The sequence below is a fragment of the Alligator mississippiensis genome, chromosome 12 (genome assembly GCF_030867095.1).
Source record: "Alligator mississippiensis isolate rAllMis1 chromosome 12, rAllMis1, whole genome shotgun sequence".
Lineage (NCBI taxonomy): Eukaryota > Metazoa > Chordata > Crocodylia > Alligatoridae > Alligator > Alligator mississippiensis.
In genome coordinates, this window is record NC_081835.1 from 18856152 (window position 1) to 18876369 (window position 20218).

The 20218-nt window shown below is 48.4% G+C and overlaps 2 protein-coding genes across 3 annotated transcripts in view; both read left to right on the forward strand.

Annotated features, from left to right (window-relative positions):
* The window catches only part of PODXL2 (podocalyxin like 2), a 45383-nt gene extending 29646 nt beyond the window's left edge, over positions 1-15737 (forward strand). For both annotated transcript variants that reach the window (XM_014604423.3, XM_019499776.2), the window contains exons 4-8: positions 32-106; positions 5898-6054; positions 7580-7641; positions 9953-10132; positions 10995-15737. In XM_014604423.3, the coding sequence (XP_014459909.1) occupies positions 32-106; positions 5898-6054; positions 7580-7641; positions 9953-10132; positions 10995-11204 (684 nt within the window). In that variant the 3' untranslated portion in view covers positions 11205-15737. The remainder of the gene's footprint in view (positions 1-31; positions 107-5897; positions 6055-7579; positions 7642-9952; positions 10133-10994) is intronic.
* Positions 15738-19299: 3562 nt separating this feature from the next.
* Positions 19300-20218, forward strand: part of ABTB1 (ankyrin repeat and BTB domain containing 1) — a 38504-nt gene continuing 37585 nt past the window's right edge. Inside the window, exon 1 of the mRNA XM_006264419.4 lies at positions 19300-19535. Coding sequence (XP_006264481.1) covers positions 19480-19535 — 56 coding nt within the window. The 5' untranslated portion in view covers positions 19300-19479. The remainder of the gene's footprint in view (positions 19536-20218) is intronic.

Consider the following 20218-nt stretch of genomic DNA (forward strand, 5'->3'; position numbering starts at 1 on the left):
ACCCAGCTGTATATGTGCTTTGTCTTTCTAGGTGATCTGCAAGGACTGGAGTAACCTGGCAGGGAAAAACTACATCATCCTGAACATGTCGGATAACATCGACTGTGTAAGTCAGACACAAGCGACCATACTAGAATGAGAGGAAAGGGGACTTACAGTGTCAGATACTAATGCTGAGCTGTCACTATTGCAGAGGCCAGCAAAAGGTTTGTTAGAGTGACGGATTCCAGGAGGGGTAGGATGTTTTCCAGGGCTGGCACAAGTAGATAGTGCAGTGATTGCTGCGGTTGTGAAACTGCAGTTCTTGTATATTGTGTGCATCTCTCTTCCCTTTCTGGTGTTTAACAGGTAAGATAGTAGAGGTAGGACTTAGAAACTGAATTTTTCAACCCAGAAAGTCTTTGTCACAGATCTCCAAATGAGTTTCTAAAAGGATGCTTGCTAATTTTTTCTGGATGCCCTTTACAAGTGCTTCATAGGCAAAGAAGACTGTAAAGGCCTCTGGACCAATCTCTTGTGTACACAGGTAGGCATTTACCCAAAGAGTGCCCAGCATTGCCACTTCAAACCCTCACATATATCTACAAGGCATAAAACCAGAAATGCTTCACCTGACCTCATACCTCAGCCTGAAACTGATGTAAGGAGCATAGGCGTTTCAATTTTGAGACCACCCTTCTCAGGTAATTGTACCTAGGAAAGACCTATCACGATTTACATAGAAGAGTCTCAAAGTACTTCTCAGAAATTCAGAGAGACAGTCAAAATCATTTTTAATAATTCCAGTTCCTGGTAGATAGACCCCAGGCAATAAACACTAGGTATTGCAGAAATGAATAAATGCATTTTATCCAGTTCATAGTATTTATAAAGGCCTTTTTAGTTAGTTTCTCTCATTATTGGCTGAACAGAAGAGCAATACCATCCTTTTAAAATGGTTTGTGTATAACCATTGGGGAAATTAGATATCTGGCTTTTGGCTAACTTTCATTTGTTTCATGAGAACCAATGATTTTGTATGTGATATCTCTTATTGGATCAACTGCATGGTTGGAATAGATTTAGACAAGCTTTCAAATGCAGTGCATTCTTCTTCAGGGCTGAGTCAGGCTTACCTAAATCTATCCCAGTCGTGCAGTTGGTCCCACACAAGATGTCACCTACAAAAAATCCTTGTCTCTCACCCTAGTATTTCCTAGAACATGGAATTCATGGCTACAACATCACTCTAGCACTACCACACTTCAGTTGTCATGATTTGTGGATGTTCACTGCAGTGCTAGTTGGTGTAACATTTATGAAAATGAACATCCATCCCGTTCATTCTTTCTTTGTGTCAAGCCTCTCCCCAGCTTCCTGATGTTAATAAATATCGGCTAGGTTTTACAGCTGAAGAAATTGAAGGTCAGGCAGGAGAACTGGCAGGCCAATGGTCTGGCAGCCAGTCAGTGGCAAAACTAGGACTAGGACTTAGATCCCCAGGCTCCTACACTTGTGCTTTTAGCTATAGGACCATCCAGCCGGAAAGATAAAGCTTGGTGTCAGAACTTTTTCATCTTCAAAACATTTTACAAATACTTATCCTCACATCCCCCATGAGAGGGAGGCTAAATTTATTCCTATTTTACAGAGGGGGGAAGTTATTGGTAGAGAATGTGTTTTGCTCATAGCTTAGAATGAGGCTGTGTCATCACTGGATGGAGACCAAAAAGTTGCTGGCTACCAGACCAGTGCTCAAATTGGTAGTTATACTTCACTCGTGTTCATATTCTATACTTTCAGCATCCCAGGCTGTGCCAGGCCTTGTGTTTTTGCTGACAGCACAGTAACTGTGAAGGCAAACATTGCAACTATTCTTAGTTTCACAATAACTCCAGTACAGCCTGGGAGATCAGAATCGGTTTCCCTTGTGGAAAAGTAACACCAGGCTTGGAATTTTTACCTGGATGGCCACCGGCCGGGAGAAGGGACCTTTATTCCCAATCTGATCTAGAGAATGGCATGTCCAAACTGTCCTTTCCCTGCTAACATGGGATTATAGCAGGATAAGAGCTTGATTTCAAGGCCTGTTTTGTTTTCCTCTCCTCCTGCTTTGAGGTATGATTATCTACGCCCACATCTTTCTGAGAGTTCAGAGAAATAAAGACCTGTTTCCAGAGTGAATGGTTCAAAGTGCCAACCAGCTGCCCCTTAAATCTTCCTTAAGTGCCTTTCCTTCCTACTCAGTTATCTTATTTGTTATCAGGTTCTGCAGTTAACCAGACACGGTCTGCTAATCCAATACTTGCGCATCAGTCCCATAAAGCTGCAGTTAATTGATGAGCCCAAAGCTCCATGTATATCCCTATTAATAGATCCCAGTCACTTTACAGAGCTCTTATGGGCCTTTTATTCATGCCCTTAACAGCTTACTGTAAGCAGGACCAAGTCTCCAGGTGTCATCATTTTCTAAATATTTTTTAATGTCTTATTGTTTTGGAAGTTTAAATGGCTTGCTGGTGACATATTGTTCCCTTTTTGTGTTTTGCAATGTTAGGGTCCCCATGCTAGACTAAGAACTTAGCTTGCTTCTGTTGTCTTGAGCACTGGCCTATGTATATTGGTGTCTTCTTAGAAAGAGAATCGGAACGCTTAGGGACTTGTTGGAAACAATAACTGTATAGAGTGACTGGCATTGACTTCCTAAAGGGATAGAAGGCCTCCCATTTCTTTTAAGCCTCCTGACTGCTAGCTTCTTTCATAGTGTTTTAAGTGCCTTTTTTTGGAACACACATTTACAGTTTGATGTGTGATGATTTCCCATCCACCATGGCCACCATCAAATTTCCTCAGGTATCAGTGCAAAACACAGATGCTTGTTAATTGAACGGTATATGGTAACTCCCCTCCCTGGATTTTTGCAAACGCTTTATTTTAACCACTGGAATGGAGCTAAGAAGTGAAAATCAAAAATTGCAAACCCCCTTAATTGAAGCTGTGCCTTGCTGTCAAGTCCTTGGCTACTCCCCTCCCAAACACAGATGCTGCCCTGGGGAAGACAAGACTCAAACTGTTTTTCTACTTGATTTCATGTTTCAAAGCAAATATTTCCCAACAAGTGATGTACGCTGTTCTCTTTCTTATTCAAGGAGACACATGTCAACATAAATATTTAACACGAGCATGGCTTCCCCCCCCTGCGTTCTGTTATCACTTAATATGATTGAAACTGAAATCAGACCCTTCTCCCCCATCCTACCTCCACGCTGCAGTTGAAGCAGTTTGCTTGCTGTCTGTTGAAATTCAGGCAATCTAGACAGTGGAATTAGACAGGCTGACTTCCCCCAACTCTTTCAGTTTTGCTTTCTGACTCCCATACTCTACGGTTGTGATGTTTAGCTTTCCAATGCTGCAAGGGAGTGTTTATATTTTAAGTGTTGGGAATGGGAGTGGGAGGGAGATTATTTAAAATAATTTACTAGGGATAAAACCCTTGCAAATATCTCTAATCATTTGAAAGGCTGGCTCTTGTGAGGTGATGAGTGACCCAAAGTTCCTCTGAGGTCAGTGGGAGATGAAGGACCTCAGCATCTTGAAGGCTTGGGCTGTGGACTCTTTGCCTCTAGCACCCACATTGACCAAGCTCTATATGATAAGTCTAGGGTAGGCAGTCTATTTAATTTCCTGCTGGGCTGTAAACTGAGCCAACACAACAGCCTCTCTTGTGGCAAAATTCTCATTGGCATCTATGGGACATCTGTCCGAGTAAAGTCTGCAGGATTTGGCCCTACAGCAGAACATGCCCATTCATTGCTCTGCCTTCATTCACCAGTCTTTTGAACCCGAGTCCACTCCAGCACCGAGACCTGTCCTTGCCCCATGTTACAGCAGTGTTGTGGCCATGAGTCTTTCCAGCCAAGGTGGAAGGGCACCAATGCCATCTATTTAAGCTGCCTCCATTAATTGAACTATTCCATCTCCATCTTTCTTAGAATCATAGAAAGTCAGGGCTGGAAGGAACCTCAGGAGGTCACATCTAGTCCAACCCCCTGCTCAGAGCAAGACCATCCCTAACTAGATCATCCCAGCCAAAACTTTGTCTAGCTGGGTTTTGAAAACCTCCAAAGATGGAGCTTCCACAGCCCCTCTGGGTAACCTGTTCCAGTGTTTTACCACCCTCCTAGTGAGAAAATTCTTCCTAATATCTAACCTAAACTTCCCTTGCTGCAACTTGAGACCATTGCTCCTTGTTCTGTCATCTGTCACCGCTGACAACAGTCCAGCTCCATCCTCTTTTGAACCCCGCTTCAGGTAGTCGAAGGCTGCTATTAAGTCCCCTCTCAGTCTCCTCTTCTCTAGATGAAATAAGCCCAGCTTCCCCAGTCTTTCCTCAGAAGTCATGTCCCTCAGGCCTATCACCATTTTTGTCGCCCTCCGCTGGACTCTCTCCAATTTGTCCACATCCTTTCAGTAGTGGGGGGCCCAAAACTGGACACAGCACTCCAGATGTGGCCTCATCAGTAATGAATAGAGGGGAATAATCACTTCCCTTGACCTGCTGGCAACACTCCGACTAATGCAGCTCAGGATGCCATTAGCCTTCTTGGCAGCAAGGGACACTGCTGGCTCATATTCAGCTTATTGTCCACGGTAACTCCCAGGTCCTCTTCTGCAGAGCTGCAGCCCAGCTTCTTTCCTCAGGCTCATTTATGATGCCTGCCCTTCAGCCCCAGCTTCTTAAATCCCTGCTGAGATGTGTAACAAGAGCGGATGTTTGGTCCATTACATTGCAATGCAGAGAACTGGCGGCTCGGCCATAGCATGTTGCCTGCCTGGCCCAGATTCTGGGTGGGAGACTCCAGAAAGAAAGCAGAGGAGCTGCCTCCACCAGGACCTTCTCCCCATGCCTCTCCTGGCTGCCTGCCTTGCTGCATATGCTCCCTCAGCCAGAATCCATAACCTGATGAGACAAGGCACTGACAGACCCTTGTGATTCAGGCCCGAGTCGTCCGTGTCTTTTCCAATTAGACCATTCACTGCTCAGACCTATGCCTGCCCTGAGCGCTTGGGATTGCCATGGCAACCAGGAGCGCTAGCATTTATTAATCATCCGTGTGGCCTTTGGGTTGGCATGGCAACCACAGACAGGAATAGAAACACAAGAGTGGGAAAGTGGAAAAGGAGCCTCCAAGGGATGGAACGTGTCAGGCTAAGCTGGGTCCCCAACCAGCCCTGGGCGCTGGGAGAGGCAAGGTCTTTCCTTCAATTTAAGCACCTTCTTCCTGCTCCTGAAGTTATTTTTTTACTGCAAGCTGAGAAAACAGTTGTGCTCAGGGAAGTAATTCTAGGGTCCCAACCCCACGGCAGGGAGGAGGTGCTCCCCAGCTGCGGGTGAAGGGTGCTGCAAAGGAAAACACGGAGTGAGGATTGGGTGGATGAGGCCATAAAGGGGCCTCTGTGGGGCTGAGGCTGTAAAAGTCATGTTGGACCCCTCGCCACACACACAGAGCACAAGGTACTTGCTTTGGGGAGTGCCAGATTCACTGCATTGACAGAGTTAAACTAGCATGTGAACCCCCTAGGGTCCTTTCCCCAGTAAAAAAGCTAGACTGGGAAAGTGGGATGTGCTGTGGGATTTGAACCTGCATGCCCCAAATCATCCCATCAAAGGTCCCATTCAGTCCCCAGAGATGTAACTGGGAAGGTTTGTGCTCCAGGTGGTGGCAGCAGTGGCTGGGCTGGCAAGGGTGGTAGCTGCCAGCTTTGGTCCCCCTAAGTCAGCATCCAGGGCTGCTGTCCTGCCCACTCACCCCTAGACTGTCTGTTCTATCCTGCATTTGCTTCTATGGATCTAGTATGTCCAGTACCCTTGGCTCCTCTTTTTCTGGGAGAAGCAGCTCTCATGTCCCTCTCTGCAGGAGGAGTTCCGGCTGGAGAGGGGTCCACAGTTGCTGGCTCTGGTTGAAGATGCCTTCTCCAGGCAGACAGATGGACTGCAGGGCCAATGGCTGATCTCTCTGAGCAAACCCAATGAGAATGACAAGCACCTGCTAATGACCTTGGCAGGGGAGCAGGGTAAGTGCTGAGCAAGAAGAGTTGAGGGAGGTTGGGGGGAGAGCATGTTTTTCAACGGAGAACCTTAGTAATGCTGGAAGGAGCCTTTCCTGCTCTATTTGGTCTCAATCTTTCTCCCACTTCCAATGGCACAACAGTCCCTCCTAGGGTACAGTACAGTGGTCTCCACATTAGCTATCCCTAGTGTGTTTGTGCATGCCTCCTCCTCACCCCATGCCACTCCTCTGGGCTTCCGTGCAGCTGGTTTGACAGTCATGGGAAATCCCAGCTTCTCCTCCTGCCCTTCACAGTCTCTCTCTCTCTCTCTCTCTCTCTCTCTCTCTCTCTCTCTCTCTCTCTCTCTCTCTCTCTCTCTCTCTCTCTCTCTTGCCCTGCTCTCCTCCTCTTTCCTCCCTTCCCTCCTCCATGCCTTCTGCTTCACACACTCCCTTGATAGACTTCTACACACTTGACAGGCATTCCCCCCCTGCTTTTTCCCTCCTTCCCCTGCTGTCTGCTTATTGCTGTCTCCCCTGCTGCTAGAGTCACCGGAGCCATGGTACACATGCTGAACACCAGACTGGGTTGGCTTGCTCAGTGTGTGCTCTTATCCACTGGGAGCTGCTTGTTTAGGGCATAAAGGTCCTACTCTCTTGCTATTCCTGACTTGCACTGTACCCCACAAACATTACAAAATATACCCCCATCCCTGGGGAGTGGTGATGAATGGTATTTTCTGTGTTGGTGGTTTAAATCAGCGCATGTCTCAACACCTTGGATCATGCCCTCTATGAACTAACAGGGTCTGGTAAGCACATGGGATCATAATGCAATCTTTTTCTGTGTTGGAGGGAGCCTTCTGGAGATGAGAAGCTGAGCTCTGCAGCTCAGCCAGGCTGGGCAGCTCTTGAGCTGGAGTTCAGTGCCTAGTCAGGAAACTTCCAGGGCTGAAGTGTGTTATGCTCTGAAAAATGTGGTTCTCCTTAGGGTCCTTCTTTGCTTCTGGGCTAGTTATGGTCGGGGAACAGGGCCCCTTGACTTCTACCTGCCCAGTCATGCTTTTTCCTGACTTGAGAGCATCCACATGAGGAAATGAAGAGAAGGGCGCTGCTCAGTGCTGGTGAGTGTCTCTCCCTAGCATGGAAAAGGCATTGCAGTATGCATCATGCCTGGCAGGCTGTTTTGCAAGAGGGTTCTACACAGCACAACACATGTACTTAAGGATGCTGCAGGTCAGGACAGCACTGTCAGCAAAGCTTTGCAAGGACTCGGGGACAGCTGGGAGTGCTGCAGCTCTGGGCTGAAATGAGTGGTCAGAGCTGGTAGCACAGCAGTTGCCACCATGATTCCTGGATTCTAGCCAGTCCTCATTTTCATCTAGATTCACTCTTAGGTTTTGCCTTATAAAATGCCCCTTTCCTTCTCTCATCCCACCCTGTCATTCCTATGTGACACCCATGTGCCCTGTCTGAACAAGTGAGCTAGAGCAGAGCAGGCAGTGCTGCTGACCTCTTCATTCCCTCATGTCCAGTTCTTTTTCCACCAGGTGTCATTCCTACAAAAGACATTCTCACAGCTCTGGGAGATGTGAAGAGGAGTTTAGCTGAGGTAAGACCTCATCTGGCAACATTTGGAAAAGCAGGAGAAGTGATTAAAACAGACCCTGAGAAAACTGGGACCATGCTTCTCTTAACTGGGAACCCAGCACAAGCCATCTGATGACTTGGCAATTTGGTGGAACACCCTCCTCCTGCCCTGGGAACAGCAGAGTCATCAAATGTCAGTTCCCATTAAGAGTAGCTGATTTAGGGGTCATCCACTCCTTCTGGGAGCACTATTTTAAAGTTGTTCTTTACATCCTGGGGATCCCACAGGGATGAATTCCTTCCCAGCATGCCAGTGTGGGTCTCTGTAAATTATACCTGTGGGATCTTTCTGGCAAGGTAAGCCTAACTCAGTGTGCCTCCAGCCTAGAGCTCTCCTTGTCCTGTTGCCAGTTGTCACAGTCTCTGCTGAACAGCTTGGGTGAGGTGACCGCATTGGGGGGGATGTCCTTCAGAGCTAGATTCTGATTGCTTTCATTATATAGGGAAAATCTCTGTGTGTGTGTGTGTGTGTGTGTGTGTGTGTGTGTGCATGCATGTGTGCACCCACGCATACATGCATTCACGTGTGTGTGTGTGTGTGTGCGTGCGTGCAACTGTCAGCATATGTGTGGTTTCTCTTTTTTCCTGTTGTTGGATTCCCTGGGCTGGCAGGCACTGTTCTGCTGACTTGGTGGTGGTATTAGAATGCCACTGCCAACCTCACTTACTCGTCAAACTCTCATTCCCCAGAGACCCTAGGTAGTTTGGATGAAGGCTGAAGCAGGGAAGAAAAGAGCACAGGATAGATCATTCCCTTGCCCCATTGGACTGGAAGACAGAAGGGGCCCAATTCTGTTCTCCCATAAGTGGATGTAACTCTGGTGACTTTAGTGGAGTTACTTCTGTTTTATGCCAGTGTAAGTGACCACCGGATTGGGCCCAGAGTGTGCTGGTAGATGCATGCCTTTGACTTAACAAATTGGTGCAGCCAGACAAAGCAAATTAAGCGCTCAGTGAGGTATTGATTGGCTTACACCAGTGAAAGTGCTAAGAGCCTGTCTAGGGGCATTGCTGAAATCATGCAGCTAAAGTGCCAGCAACCTGAACCAGCCTTTCCATGGAAAACCCAAGAGAAGCATTTGTATTGGTTCACAGTTTGACCGTTGTTGGTTATAGAAAGCTAAAGCTACCTGCAAGGATCTGACAATGAGGCCTATTCTACCCCAGCAGCCTCACCACCTGGAATTCACTCTCCAGCCCTATCAATAATGAAAGAGACTGTTCATCACATTGACCTTGTGCTATCATAAGCTTGGATGGAAGAGGGAGGATATTTTCTTACACGCTTCATACTTACTACTCAGTTGATACATAGCCTTTCTGAAATCTGCCCAGTCACTGTGAGCAGTCAGCAATGTTCAGTGGTGTTTGCTGATGTCCAGTTTCTAGCAAGCAAGGGTTTTGTTTAAATTTTGGCAGTCCTTCTCATAGTCCAGGGGAGAGGACAGGGGATTGGAAAACCCCCCATTCTTAGCTTCCCTCTGACCCTGACTCACCAGGTAACTATGGCCAAAGCTGTTGCCCTTTCTATCCCTGGGTTCTCCCTGTAACAAGTGGAGACTTACTTGCCAGCTAGTAGAGTTGTGGATTGAATTAGAGCTTTGTACCACAGATCATTTCTTATGAATGCTCTGTGTGTCCTGTTGGCCTCTGGAATATCCAGAGCCCAAGTGTAAGCTGGCAAAAGTAGGTCAGCTCAGGTAGGAACAGGATACCAGGGTTTCTTCAGGAAACACCGGTACCCCAGTCTTTACTCCTGTCCCTTTGTGACTCTAGGCTAGAGTAAAAGAGTCTGCACATTATTACTTAAACATATAGCTCCTGACTCCCATGCTATGTTTCTGTGCTGCCTGCCTGACTTCCCTTTCTCTACCTATCGGGTAGCTGTTTCTAGAGCATATCCTGGGCTCCAAACCATTGACTTGCTACCCCACCTCACATACCTGCATGAGCCCTGAGCAGGGAGGTGACTCCTTGTTTGCTGGCAATCCAAGAGGACCTCTACCCACTCTCAGTCCATAGCAGAAATAGATCAGGGTTTTGCCAAAGATCTATAGACCCTATTAAATTGAGCTGTGTGCTTTCTGCCTCCCAACTGTGTGACACATTTGTTATCAGGTTCAATCCCACAGCACATCCCACTTCCCCAGTCTAGCTTTTGTGCTTGTTAGTGGCTGTGAGCTTGTGTTGGGGGAGCCTGTGCAATGAGCAGTGACTGGGACTTCCTTTACCCTCAAGCAGTCTATCATGCCTTTCTTCTTGGTTACTCTCAGATTGGCATCCAGAACTACACGACCACCACAAGCTGCCAGTCACGCCCCAGCCAGCCCCGCAGTGACTATGGGAAATTGTTTGTGGTGCTGGTCATCATTGGCTCCATCTGCGCCATCATCATCATCCTTGGGCTCATCTACAACTGCTGGCAGAGACGCCTGCCCAAGATGAAGAACATGGTGAGCACATGAGGAAAGGGTTAAAGACACATTTTCTCTTGAGATGGAGGGTATTGGTTGGAGGGAGTGGACAAGTGCCTTTTCCTAGTCCACCTTCCCATAGGGGTTTGGTAGACGCATGGAAGTGAGATCACCTATGAGCCGGTGGACGTGCCCAAAGAAGAAGGTTGGAGCCTGATAGGGCTCCATTATTGGACATACCCCATTAGCAGTGGCAGTGGGCTAGATACATCTCTTGGAAGTTTTCAGTGTGGCTGCTGCCATTTTGAGTATGGCCACTTTGGCTACCTGCCAAGCCCAACATGAAGATGCCAAGATTCCCCATGCTCTGTTGGGACCCAAGCAGCCAAAGTGCATAGCATGCTGGGAGGGATACTCTCCACCACAAGCTGTTCCTTCATATTCAAGTTATGGCTTTAGTTGCCTGCATTTCATATAGGTTAAATGTTGTCTTCTGGTTTCAACATAGGTCCATGTACCATCCCAAGAGCCAGGGGCTAGTAGTCTTTCCCCACAAAGCTGTGAACAAACTTCAGTCAATCCTTTCCCAGTGAACAGGCAAAAATTCTCATCAACTAGAACAGGAATGGGATTTGGTTTCTAGCCTAATAAAGCATAGGAGCAGGTTACCCGGAGAGATTGTGGAATCTCCATCCTTGGAGGTTTTTAAGACCCAGGTAGACAAAACCTTGGCTGGGCTGATCTAGCTGGGGATGCTCCTGCTTTGAGCAAAGGGTTGGACTAGATGCAGCCTCTTGGGGTCCCTTCCAACCCTCATTTTCTATGATTCCTCTGCATTTTTGAAAAGCATATTTTTCTCTCAATTTGTGTCCCATTGGGCTTTCTCTTCCTTCCCTTCCAGTCACATGGCGAGGAGTTGCGCTTTGTTGAGAATGGCTGCCATGACAACCCCACATTGGACGTAGCCAGCGACAGTCAGTCAGAGATGCAGGAGAAAAAGCCAAGTTTGAATGGCGGGAGCGCCATCAATGGCCCCGACAGCTGGGACGTCCTGATCAGCAAGCAGGCAAGCGAGGACACAGATGTGTTTGAAGAAGACACACACCTTTAAAGAAGAGAAACATCCAACAGAGATCTGTATCCTGGCTTGACTTCAGGGCCATGTGGTCAGACTGGCTTCTCAGGAACTTTTTATCAGGCTTGGGACAGGTCAATTCTATGGGCACATCTTCTTGGGGTCCTGAGACCACATCCAAGTCCTGGCATGAGGAGGGTTGCTGTCAGAGGAGGGGGGCGGGTGGGGTTTGTGTGTATATGTGTGTTGCTATCAGTAGCGCCACTGCTTTCATCACTTTTAAATGCACTTCCTGTAGCTCTCCGGTAGTGGCTGAGAGCAGCTGGGTTTGGGAAGCAAAACAACCAGGTTAAGATTGCCTCCAAGTGCCTGCTTCTGGGAAGTATAATCCAGCAGGAAAGAGCAGGCCAGACCTCTCTGGCACCTGGATTTGTATTGGTGGGGCTGACGGAATCTGACCCAGCAGGTACTGTGGCAGGAGAACGTGCATCTCGTTTTAGGATTCGGGGAAGCTAAGATTTAGCTGATGTTCCAGGCAGAGTTTGCATTCTACATATATGTCCTCTAGTGCTGGGGCCCGATTCTAGCCAGATGCCCCCCTGTGATCTCTCTCTCTCTCCTTTACCTCCCAGCCCCAACCCCTTTCCCATTTCCATAGGCTCCTTGTTAATCCTGCAAAGTTTGAGCACTTTAGCCTGGTTTGTTGGGCCGACTGCAGATAATTCAATGCTGTATCGAAAAGCATCTGCTGGAAAGTCAGTGTGAGGAGTGACCTGAAAAGGGTTCTGACCAGCTACTACAAGGCTCTAGCCATGGCATCCTGAGGGACAGAGGACATTTCACTGGCATGATCTAGATCTCAGATTCTCTTTTTTAATTCCTATCCCATTTTCTGGGGGCAAGAGTGGGGGGAAATGTCCAGCTGTGGCCTTCAGTTGTGGTCAAGCTTGTGAGATTGACATGCAAAGCAGCTGAGACACCTTCACTGGTACAAGTAATAGCCAGAGACTGAGCCTCCCAGTTCCTCTTCTGTCTTTGCCAGATCTCTTCCTATGGGGGATATTCTGATTTCATCACAGTGGAGTAAATTAGGAGCAACTCCATTGAAATTGCTGCATTTAGACTAGTATAAAAATCAATGAAAATGAGATCAGAGTGAGACTTGGGCCTCTGGGATGAACACTTCATGGGTGAGCCTGGAGCAAACCTGAAGGTTCTGGCTCCCTGCAGCTCTGACCTAGAGGGTCCTGAATATGCATATGATATATGAATATGAAAAAGGCACTTGAATATGCATAGTTGTGCTCCCAGGCCTGCCAAAATCACCGTAGGAGAGCTACTGCCCCCACATCTGAAACTCCACTGTGTTTTGTCCCTCTTTTTCTCCTCACTGTTCTGTGCATGGGGGGTATGTTGCTCAAAAACAAATTCCTCTCCTCATCTGTTTTCAAATCTATAAGTGGTTGTCTGCTCACCTACTGGTGAGATATGGTCAATGTTTGGTCGTTAAGGGAATCATTGTACGGGCAGTATATTGGAATGGGGCTTAACGCCGAGCCTGTCACTTAAAATCTCTCCCTTTATGTGTGTATATCTTTTAGCATGCTTTATCCCTAGTATGTGAGTGCCTAAAGTCACAAAGGAGCTTGTTACTCATTTTATTTTGCATAGCATTTTTCACACAAACTGATTCCCGAATCGCTTCATTTGAATAACACAGCCAATGACCAGTGTGTGCTGTGGAATCAAGAAAACTATAATGCAGCTACATTGTAAGGATAATAGCTCTGGATGTCTAGCCAAATTTCACTGAGAGTGATCACCTCCTAAATTCCCTCTGCAGTTTTAGTTGAAGATGGTGTTCTTGCTGCTTTTCCCACTCTCTTGGGGGCAGTTGCTGAGTAGGACCAAAGGGCTGTCCTATTCTGCCCCTGAGATGACTGCTTTTTGACAACAGGTGGTATGAGCGACTCTCTCCATATACGCGTATGGGTCCTGTAGTGACAGAACGCCCACTGAATTCCATCTGTCCACACTTGCACTCAGTCACCATGTTTAAGGCACTGTGATGTCCTTCAGAAAGAAGAGGTGCTCTATGAAATGTAAATGATCACACTAAACCACTGAGTTAAAATATGTGCCAGTGTAGCATCCAGCATCTTGGGCTCAGCCTGGCTGTGACCTGTGGGCACTGTCACAATATCAGTGTTCAAAGTCTGGTAAACCTCAGTAAATTGGTCTTTAATACACCATGGCCACTGTAGAGACAAACTCATGTCATCAAACACAGATTAGGACACTCACGCAGCACCTTGTTTTGTCTTGCTGGTTTCCCTCCCTTGTTTCTTTGGTGGCAGGGGGTGCTTAGAAGCCTTATTTTAAAGAGTAATAAGTTCATATTTGAGTCCAATTGTGATGTATGGTGGCGTCTGTTGAGGTGACACAATCACCAAACTTTAAAGGGTTGTCATCGAGGCTTATTCACCAGCAACTCCATCTCTGAAAGCTGTCAGCTATTGAGCTCTGCCAGCTGACGACTCGAGTTCCTGGCAGTGTGAGGGGTGCTGAGAAGGAGTTTCTAGCCCTCCATGAAGGACCTCAGAGCATCTCTGAGGTCTCTGTCACAGAGGCTAGAGAACGTGCCTCAGATCATGATCTCTGAGAAGGCAGGCTTGGCCCATCTTGTCTCCAGATATCTTGTGGTTAATAGCATTTATTTTTTAAACAGAAATTTAAAATCACCCCCCCCGTGTTTAATTTTTTGCACTTGGCTTGTCTTGGGACCATGAATCTTGAAGTCAGTTGCATTGTGCATAGTCCTTCCTGATCCTGCCCGTCTTTCATAGGCAGGGAGCTCTTATTGCAGTCACCTGCAGGGGGGCAGGCAGAAATGGGGGCTTTCCTTGAAGGCCCTTGTGCTCTGTCTTTGCATTTCCAACACTGCAAATTAAGGAAGAAAAGCTACTTTAGTTTTTTTGTTCACAATGGGAAGTTTTCTCTTAAAGGTGTTTGGAATTGGGATGGTCAATGTTAGAAAGAGCAGCTGACAGAGGAATGGTGATGGCATGAAGGACACTAAGCCAGCAAATAAGCATTTTAACATAAAGCTTCAATATTGGCCTTGAAATGGGGCCCTCTTCAAAGCACCATGCAGGCAATAAGGTCAGGCTGACAGCTGAATAACTGCAGTACGAGCTCATTATAATAACCTCTGTGTATAGCAATCCTCAGCTTTAACACTCCCAAAAGCAGGAAACCATTTTTTTTTAATTATGATGATGCAGCAAATTGACTAACCCTATTGTAGCAAACACCCTCTTTTAACAAAGGTTTGTCCCAGTCCCACAGGGGCCTTTTTATAATGAAGCTGTACTGTATTTCCCCATCAGTCCCATATGCCATGTTTTAGCTCACACTCCCACCTGGTGGCTGCTGGTAGTTATAGATTAAATGAATACTAAGGCTATTTTTTTTCCTCTTCATGATAGAAGTTCATTTTTCCTGGGACCTTACTAGCTTAATCAGCTGACAACTGTGTGAATCATGTTCATGTAGTGTTGCTCTTGAAAATGCTTCTGAGTGGAGGGAATAACATGAGAGGAGGAAAGGCACCTCTTCAAAGCAACAAGGAGTTGGTGGTTGTTTGGAAACGCCCATGCAGAGTTCTTAGCTGGGGTCTGGAGGCAGCAGTAAGTGGGTGCGTCTACATGTTCATTAATGTGCCATAGTTACTGCACGTTAAGTTTAGTACTTGCATAACCAAGTACTAAATCAGGGCACAGTAACTAGCGTTACTGCACAGTAGTGCTGGTGTATGGATATTTAGTGACGCTAACCGTGCAGTAGCCTAATACTACCGCGCAGTACTGTACCAGCATGGGTTTTGCCCTGCATGCTACTGCGCAGTAGAATTAGGTTACTGCGCAGTTAGCATCCTGTGTAGACACACCAAGGGTCACAATCCAATCAGTCTCCTAAAAACACACCAGTTAATGAGATGTATATGTATGGAAATGAAGGAGGCTCTTAAACTAGAGATCTTATTTTGCAGGGTGAACCATGCACATGTGGGAGGGTGGGGCAGAGGGATGGTTCTTTATTGGACTAGCTGTCCGAGGAGAAGAGAGAATGGCTAACCAACCCGTAGGGGCTGCAGCTTTATACATTCAATAGTCAAATCCAGTTCTGAGTAGCCAAGAGGCAGGCTGCTGGCCTACTGCACATTCACATTTTCCAGCAATACAGCAACAAGTAATTTTGCTTTGCATCGGGTCAGGGAGTCACATGGCCTGATTTTCAAAGCTAAGGAACACACTCTGCTCCCTTTGAACTCAGCTGGGATCTGTGTGCCCTTGTGACCACTGAAAACCAGGGTAGTAGCTGTTTTAGATAGAGGTGAGCTTTCTTGCTTCTGCTGGACTATGCTGCAGGAAGTCACCCTTTGTATGTGTTTGGGTTTGTTGCTGAAGAAAGCTTAGAAGCACTTAGGCCTGGCCTGTCCAAGGGCAGGACGGTTTTGTTTTCTTTGCAATAAAATGCACCTCCCAGGTGTCTGAACACTTGCCTACATGTGAGAAGTCTTGCTTGATCAACCCTGCTTGAGTTGCTTGTATGTGGGCACTCATTTACATACATTCACTGCCCTCAGAAAATAAGATCACCCACATCCCAATCCCCTCTAAATCAAAAGGCTGGGTTTTTTTAGCATTACTTTGCCTTATTGACACTGTTCTCCTCTTTGGTCCTGTTCATTACAGGGTTCAGCTCCCAGGCAGCGCCCCGGGGGGGGGGGGGTGGAAATACTGATTGGACAATTTGGTCCAACTTCTATGTTTCAAACAGTAAGGTTGTACAGCTTTTCCTGGAACTACCCTCATCCTACAGTGGGACTAGGGTCTTTTTGTCTCCTTTGCCACAGGTCTCGAGGTCTGACTTCATGCCTGGTTTGCAGTGCTTGTCCCTACCCTTCCACATCCTAACCATGCCATCCAAGAAACTACCTTTACACCTTTGTGTGCCTTTCACCAAGTCTAGTGTTTACTCACCCCTCCCCGCCATACCAGTACTGCGGACTATGCCACTGAAGCTGTGAAGCAAATGGTCATGTCTCTCTTCCAAGAGCAACTATGGCGTAAAGGAGATGTGAGTGACATTAGTATTTTGTGGGAGTAACGAATGGACCAGGTAGAGCCCAGTACTATTCCAAAGTGAACAGCAACCTTTCCCCTAACTAGACAATTCTTCTATTGCAACTTTTTCCTCATCTGAAACATCAGAAGGGGTTTAAATTCTCAAGCAAAGCTTGGCCCTTTTATACTGTTGCAATCATTGTATAGTAAGGGACTATGATGAGCCCAGGCACCTCGTTGTCAGACCTGTTCCGGAATTTAAACCTGGAGCCGCAGAAGTAGCAGATCGATGGAGTTGTCTGTCTTCTCATTCTCTGTCTCGCTGACCAAACAGCACAGCTTAAGAAAGCTCACAACGCACCTGTTAAACCAACATCTAATGCTCCTACTCAAAGGCTGGTGCAAAAGGTAAGAGGAGGCTTCAGCAAACCCTGGGAAAACAATCTAGTGAGAAACGCACACTTAATTCAATTCCCACTCACTGAGAAAGAAGACAGTGATGCAATTTCTACCAGGTATTGTGCTTGGATCATATGTAATGGCTTATTTTTCCTGTCAGCCTCCTGCTTATGGGTGTCTGATAAATGGATGGCCTTCCTCTCCCATACCACCCAGCAGCGTTTGCTTTTTCAGCTCTGCCTGCATTGTCAGCTTTGTGTCTGTTGGGATGATAGTAGGCAACTGTTGGTCCTCTCATGGTGTATACCTAAGAGGTCTAGTGAGGTGCCTGATGAATCGGCTTGTATGGAGTCCTGCAATCATTACACCAGGACCTCCAACACCATACCTACATCTAAGCAAGAGTATGGAGGAGTGGAGGCTGCCCAAGACCTACCACCCTGCCTTTAGACCGAGACACTATTTAGCTCCTCTCCTGGCTACTCTGCTTCAGTCTCCCTTACATTGCCTCTTTCCCACTTCCAATTTTCCAGTTGTCTCTGTGGATTCATTCTCTGCCTCTCCCCATCTCCTTCTGCTCACAGCTTTCCAAAGCAGTAACTTTATGAAATTACCATGATTTACTGTAGTGTAAGAGCAACATTGTAGCCATGATGGTCCAGAAAGTTTTCTTATGGCAATACCACCCTAAGAAATCCTTGCCCGTCACTTGATTTACTGATAATTTCCTTGCTGCCTCCTGGTCTTGGGGCCGAGCACTAAAAATCACTAAAGACTTGTTAATTATCTGCTGATAATAGGGGAAACTACGAGCAGCAGCAAAGACACTAAAGCTGTTGCTTTGCTGTCTGGGGAAACTATTAGATCTTACTTGCAGCATTTATTGTCAGCCCATAGCAGTTAGATTATGTTCATTTTTTTCAAAGATAGTTTCAATTCTGCCTTCCTTCCCAGAAGAGTTTCCTACACATCCCTGGCAAATGGGACCTTTTCATTTCTGGTAAAAACCACAGAATTTCATTTTCCTACTGGCTTTTCAAAGCTTGTTCTGGCTCTGTCTGAAGCTCTGTTCTGGGTTTCAGCATGAGTCACACCTCTGCATGCACACCTGCTATATTGTTTAGGGTTAGTTTCAACACATGAGAAAAGCACTTGAAAGCAAGTGATGCGTACAAACGTGCAGGAGGAAAAGGAGCTGCTTACAGAGGCTGAACCTCTCTAGCAGGCAAAGTGAGGCTCAAATGAGCAGATTAAGAACGTCATGACAATGCCCTGCTAATGAGATCTAGAATGTTGTTTGTCCAATCAGACCACAAGGAATGTGGAAGGCAAGCGTGCCACCCAAATACTCTATGCTCTAGAGCCCCACACACCACCTGCCGCAGCACTGACCACACCCTGGCACCCGTTTCTAGAGTGCATGTGACTTTCTGCTGACATCTGGAAGCCTGCAGGGTGACCTAGGGCACTAGGCAGGGGGCTCCTAGTGGTTTAGGACACTGCCCACCCCCTGGGAGCCCAACACTGGGGGAACACCCCAGCTCCACATCTAAAGCCTGTGCAGACAATGCCCCCAGGAGCAGATGGAAGGTGGGGGTGCACTTTAACCCCCTCTTTGAATCCTGATACACCCAAAGTTTTAATCAACTGCTTGGGAGAGAGAGCAGCATTTTTGGCAGTGCTGAGGGAGTCCATTGACTTCACAGCCCGTTGTCATCTACTCCATCCCTTTGAAATTCTTCCACTGGTGTTAAGGACCCTCTTCTTTTTAATTGTCTTGCCTTCGTTCTGCAGTTCTGCGGTGTGTGACCTGCTCCTGGTAAGACAGCTCTTGTTTCCGGGCTTCGCAGGTTAGTCGTCACGCCGTTCAGTGAAGTTTGATTTGTTTTTGCTGCAATCTTGAACTGAACAAGGCAGCCCCAGGCCCCTCGCGCATTAGCAAAACACCTAGTTTCTTTTTAACTGGAGAAAAATATGTGTTTTTTTACCTGGGGTGATGCACCTCACCGTCGGCACCCCTCCACCTATGCATGCCCCTTTGCAGTCTAGAACAAGCAAGCCCCCCCTCCCAGATCAGACCACTCTAGAACCCACCATCCCATTCTGGAGCAACTGTGAGCACCACCCCCACCACCTGCCCTAGGCAACCTGAAGCAGTGCCACGCCCAGTCTAGAACCCCCCCCCCCATGCACCATCTGACTCCAGTGTGCTAAAGTCCTGCCCAGACACGTTCTAGAGTAAGGTCATAACCTCCCTGGTCTAGAACCTGCCACCAATGTTCTTTCAAGTCACCCTAAATGTTCTAGTGCAGGGCCACACCCACAGCCTAGAACCCCACTTCAATGTCCTATCCCAGCACCCCAGCAGCCATGCCCCTGGCTGTTCTAGAGCAAGGCCACGCCCCTGGTCGAAAACCCCACCGCAACGGCCTCTCGCAGCGCCCCGGCAGCCCCGGCCCTGGGTATTCTCGAGCAAGGCCACGCCCCCGGTGTAGAACCCCGCCCCCCGCAACGTTCCGCCCGCCCTCGGCGCTCTAGAACCCGGCCTAGAACCCGGCTCGTCCGCAGCGTTCTAGAGGGCGGGGCGTGGCGGGGCGGGGCTCCGCAGTGCCGGCCTCCTGCGCCCGCCAGCCCGCCCGCTGCAGTGTTTACATCCGCGCCCTCCAGCTCGGCCCTGCTCGGCTCAGCCCGGCCCGGCCCGGCCCCGATCCCGCGCCCGGTCCCCGCCCGCGCCCCCCGGCAGTGTCAATGCGGCGCCGCCGCGCAGCGCCCTCGCCCCGGCCATGGACACGAGCGACTTGTTCACGAGCTGCAAGAAGGGGGACGTGAGCCGCGTGCGGTGAGGCTGGCCGGGGCCGGGGCCGGGGCCGGGTTGGGGGTGACTCTCCCGGGCCAGCCCCCCGTGCTCCACCCCTGCCAGGGGCCCCGATCCCTGCCCTCTCCCCTCCAGCTCCTGCCGGGGGCTCGCTGGGGCACTCCTGCGCCTGCAGAGGCCCAGCTCGGCTGCGGGTCACCCCTGGCCCAGGACAGCGGGGTTGCGCCAGCGCCCCGTGCAGGGGGCCACGGGCTGCTCGGAGGAGGGGTCTGTGAACGTCTCTCCCCACAACTGGTTTTGATTTGGTTTGAAATAGCTTTAACAACCGGACTGTGTCAGCACTGCACGTCTGGAGTGACACCGCGGGCTGCAGTCCTCCTTCCCTTGTCCCACTCGCTCCGAGTGAGAGGGATTTGCCTTGGTGCTGGCAGCGTCTGTCAGCCCCGGGAGGCTCGGGTGCTGTTTGCAGGCAGCCCTAGCTGGGGGGGTTCAACTTGTGGCAACACTTCCTAGAAGCAGGCGCTGGCTGCCCCCGTGCCCCTGCTGCCCCCACGGCTGGTGAGGGTGTCAGGTCTGTGTTGTGTGGGGTTGATGAAAGCCTTGGGGAGAGTTTAGACCAGTGCTTCTCAACCTTTTTTTGTACTAGGACCCACTTGTAAACATCGATGGCCAGTCCCGACCCAGCGCCCCTCACTCCCAACCCACCG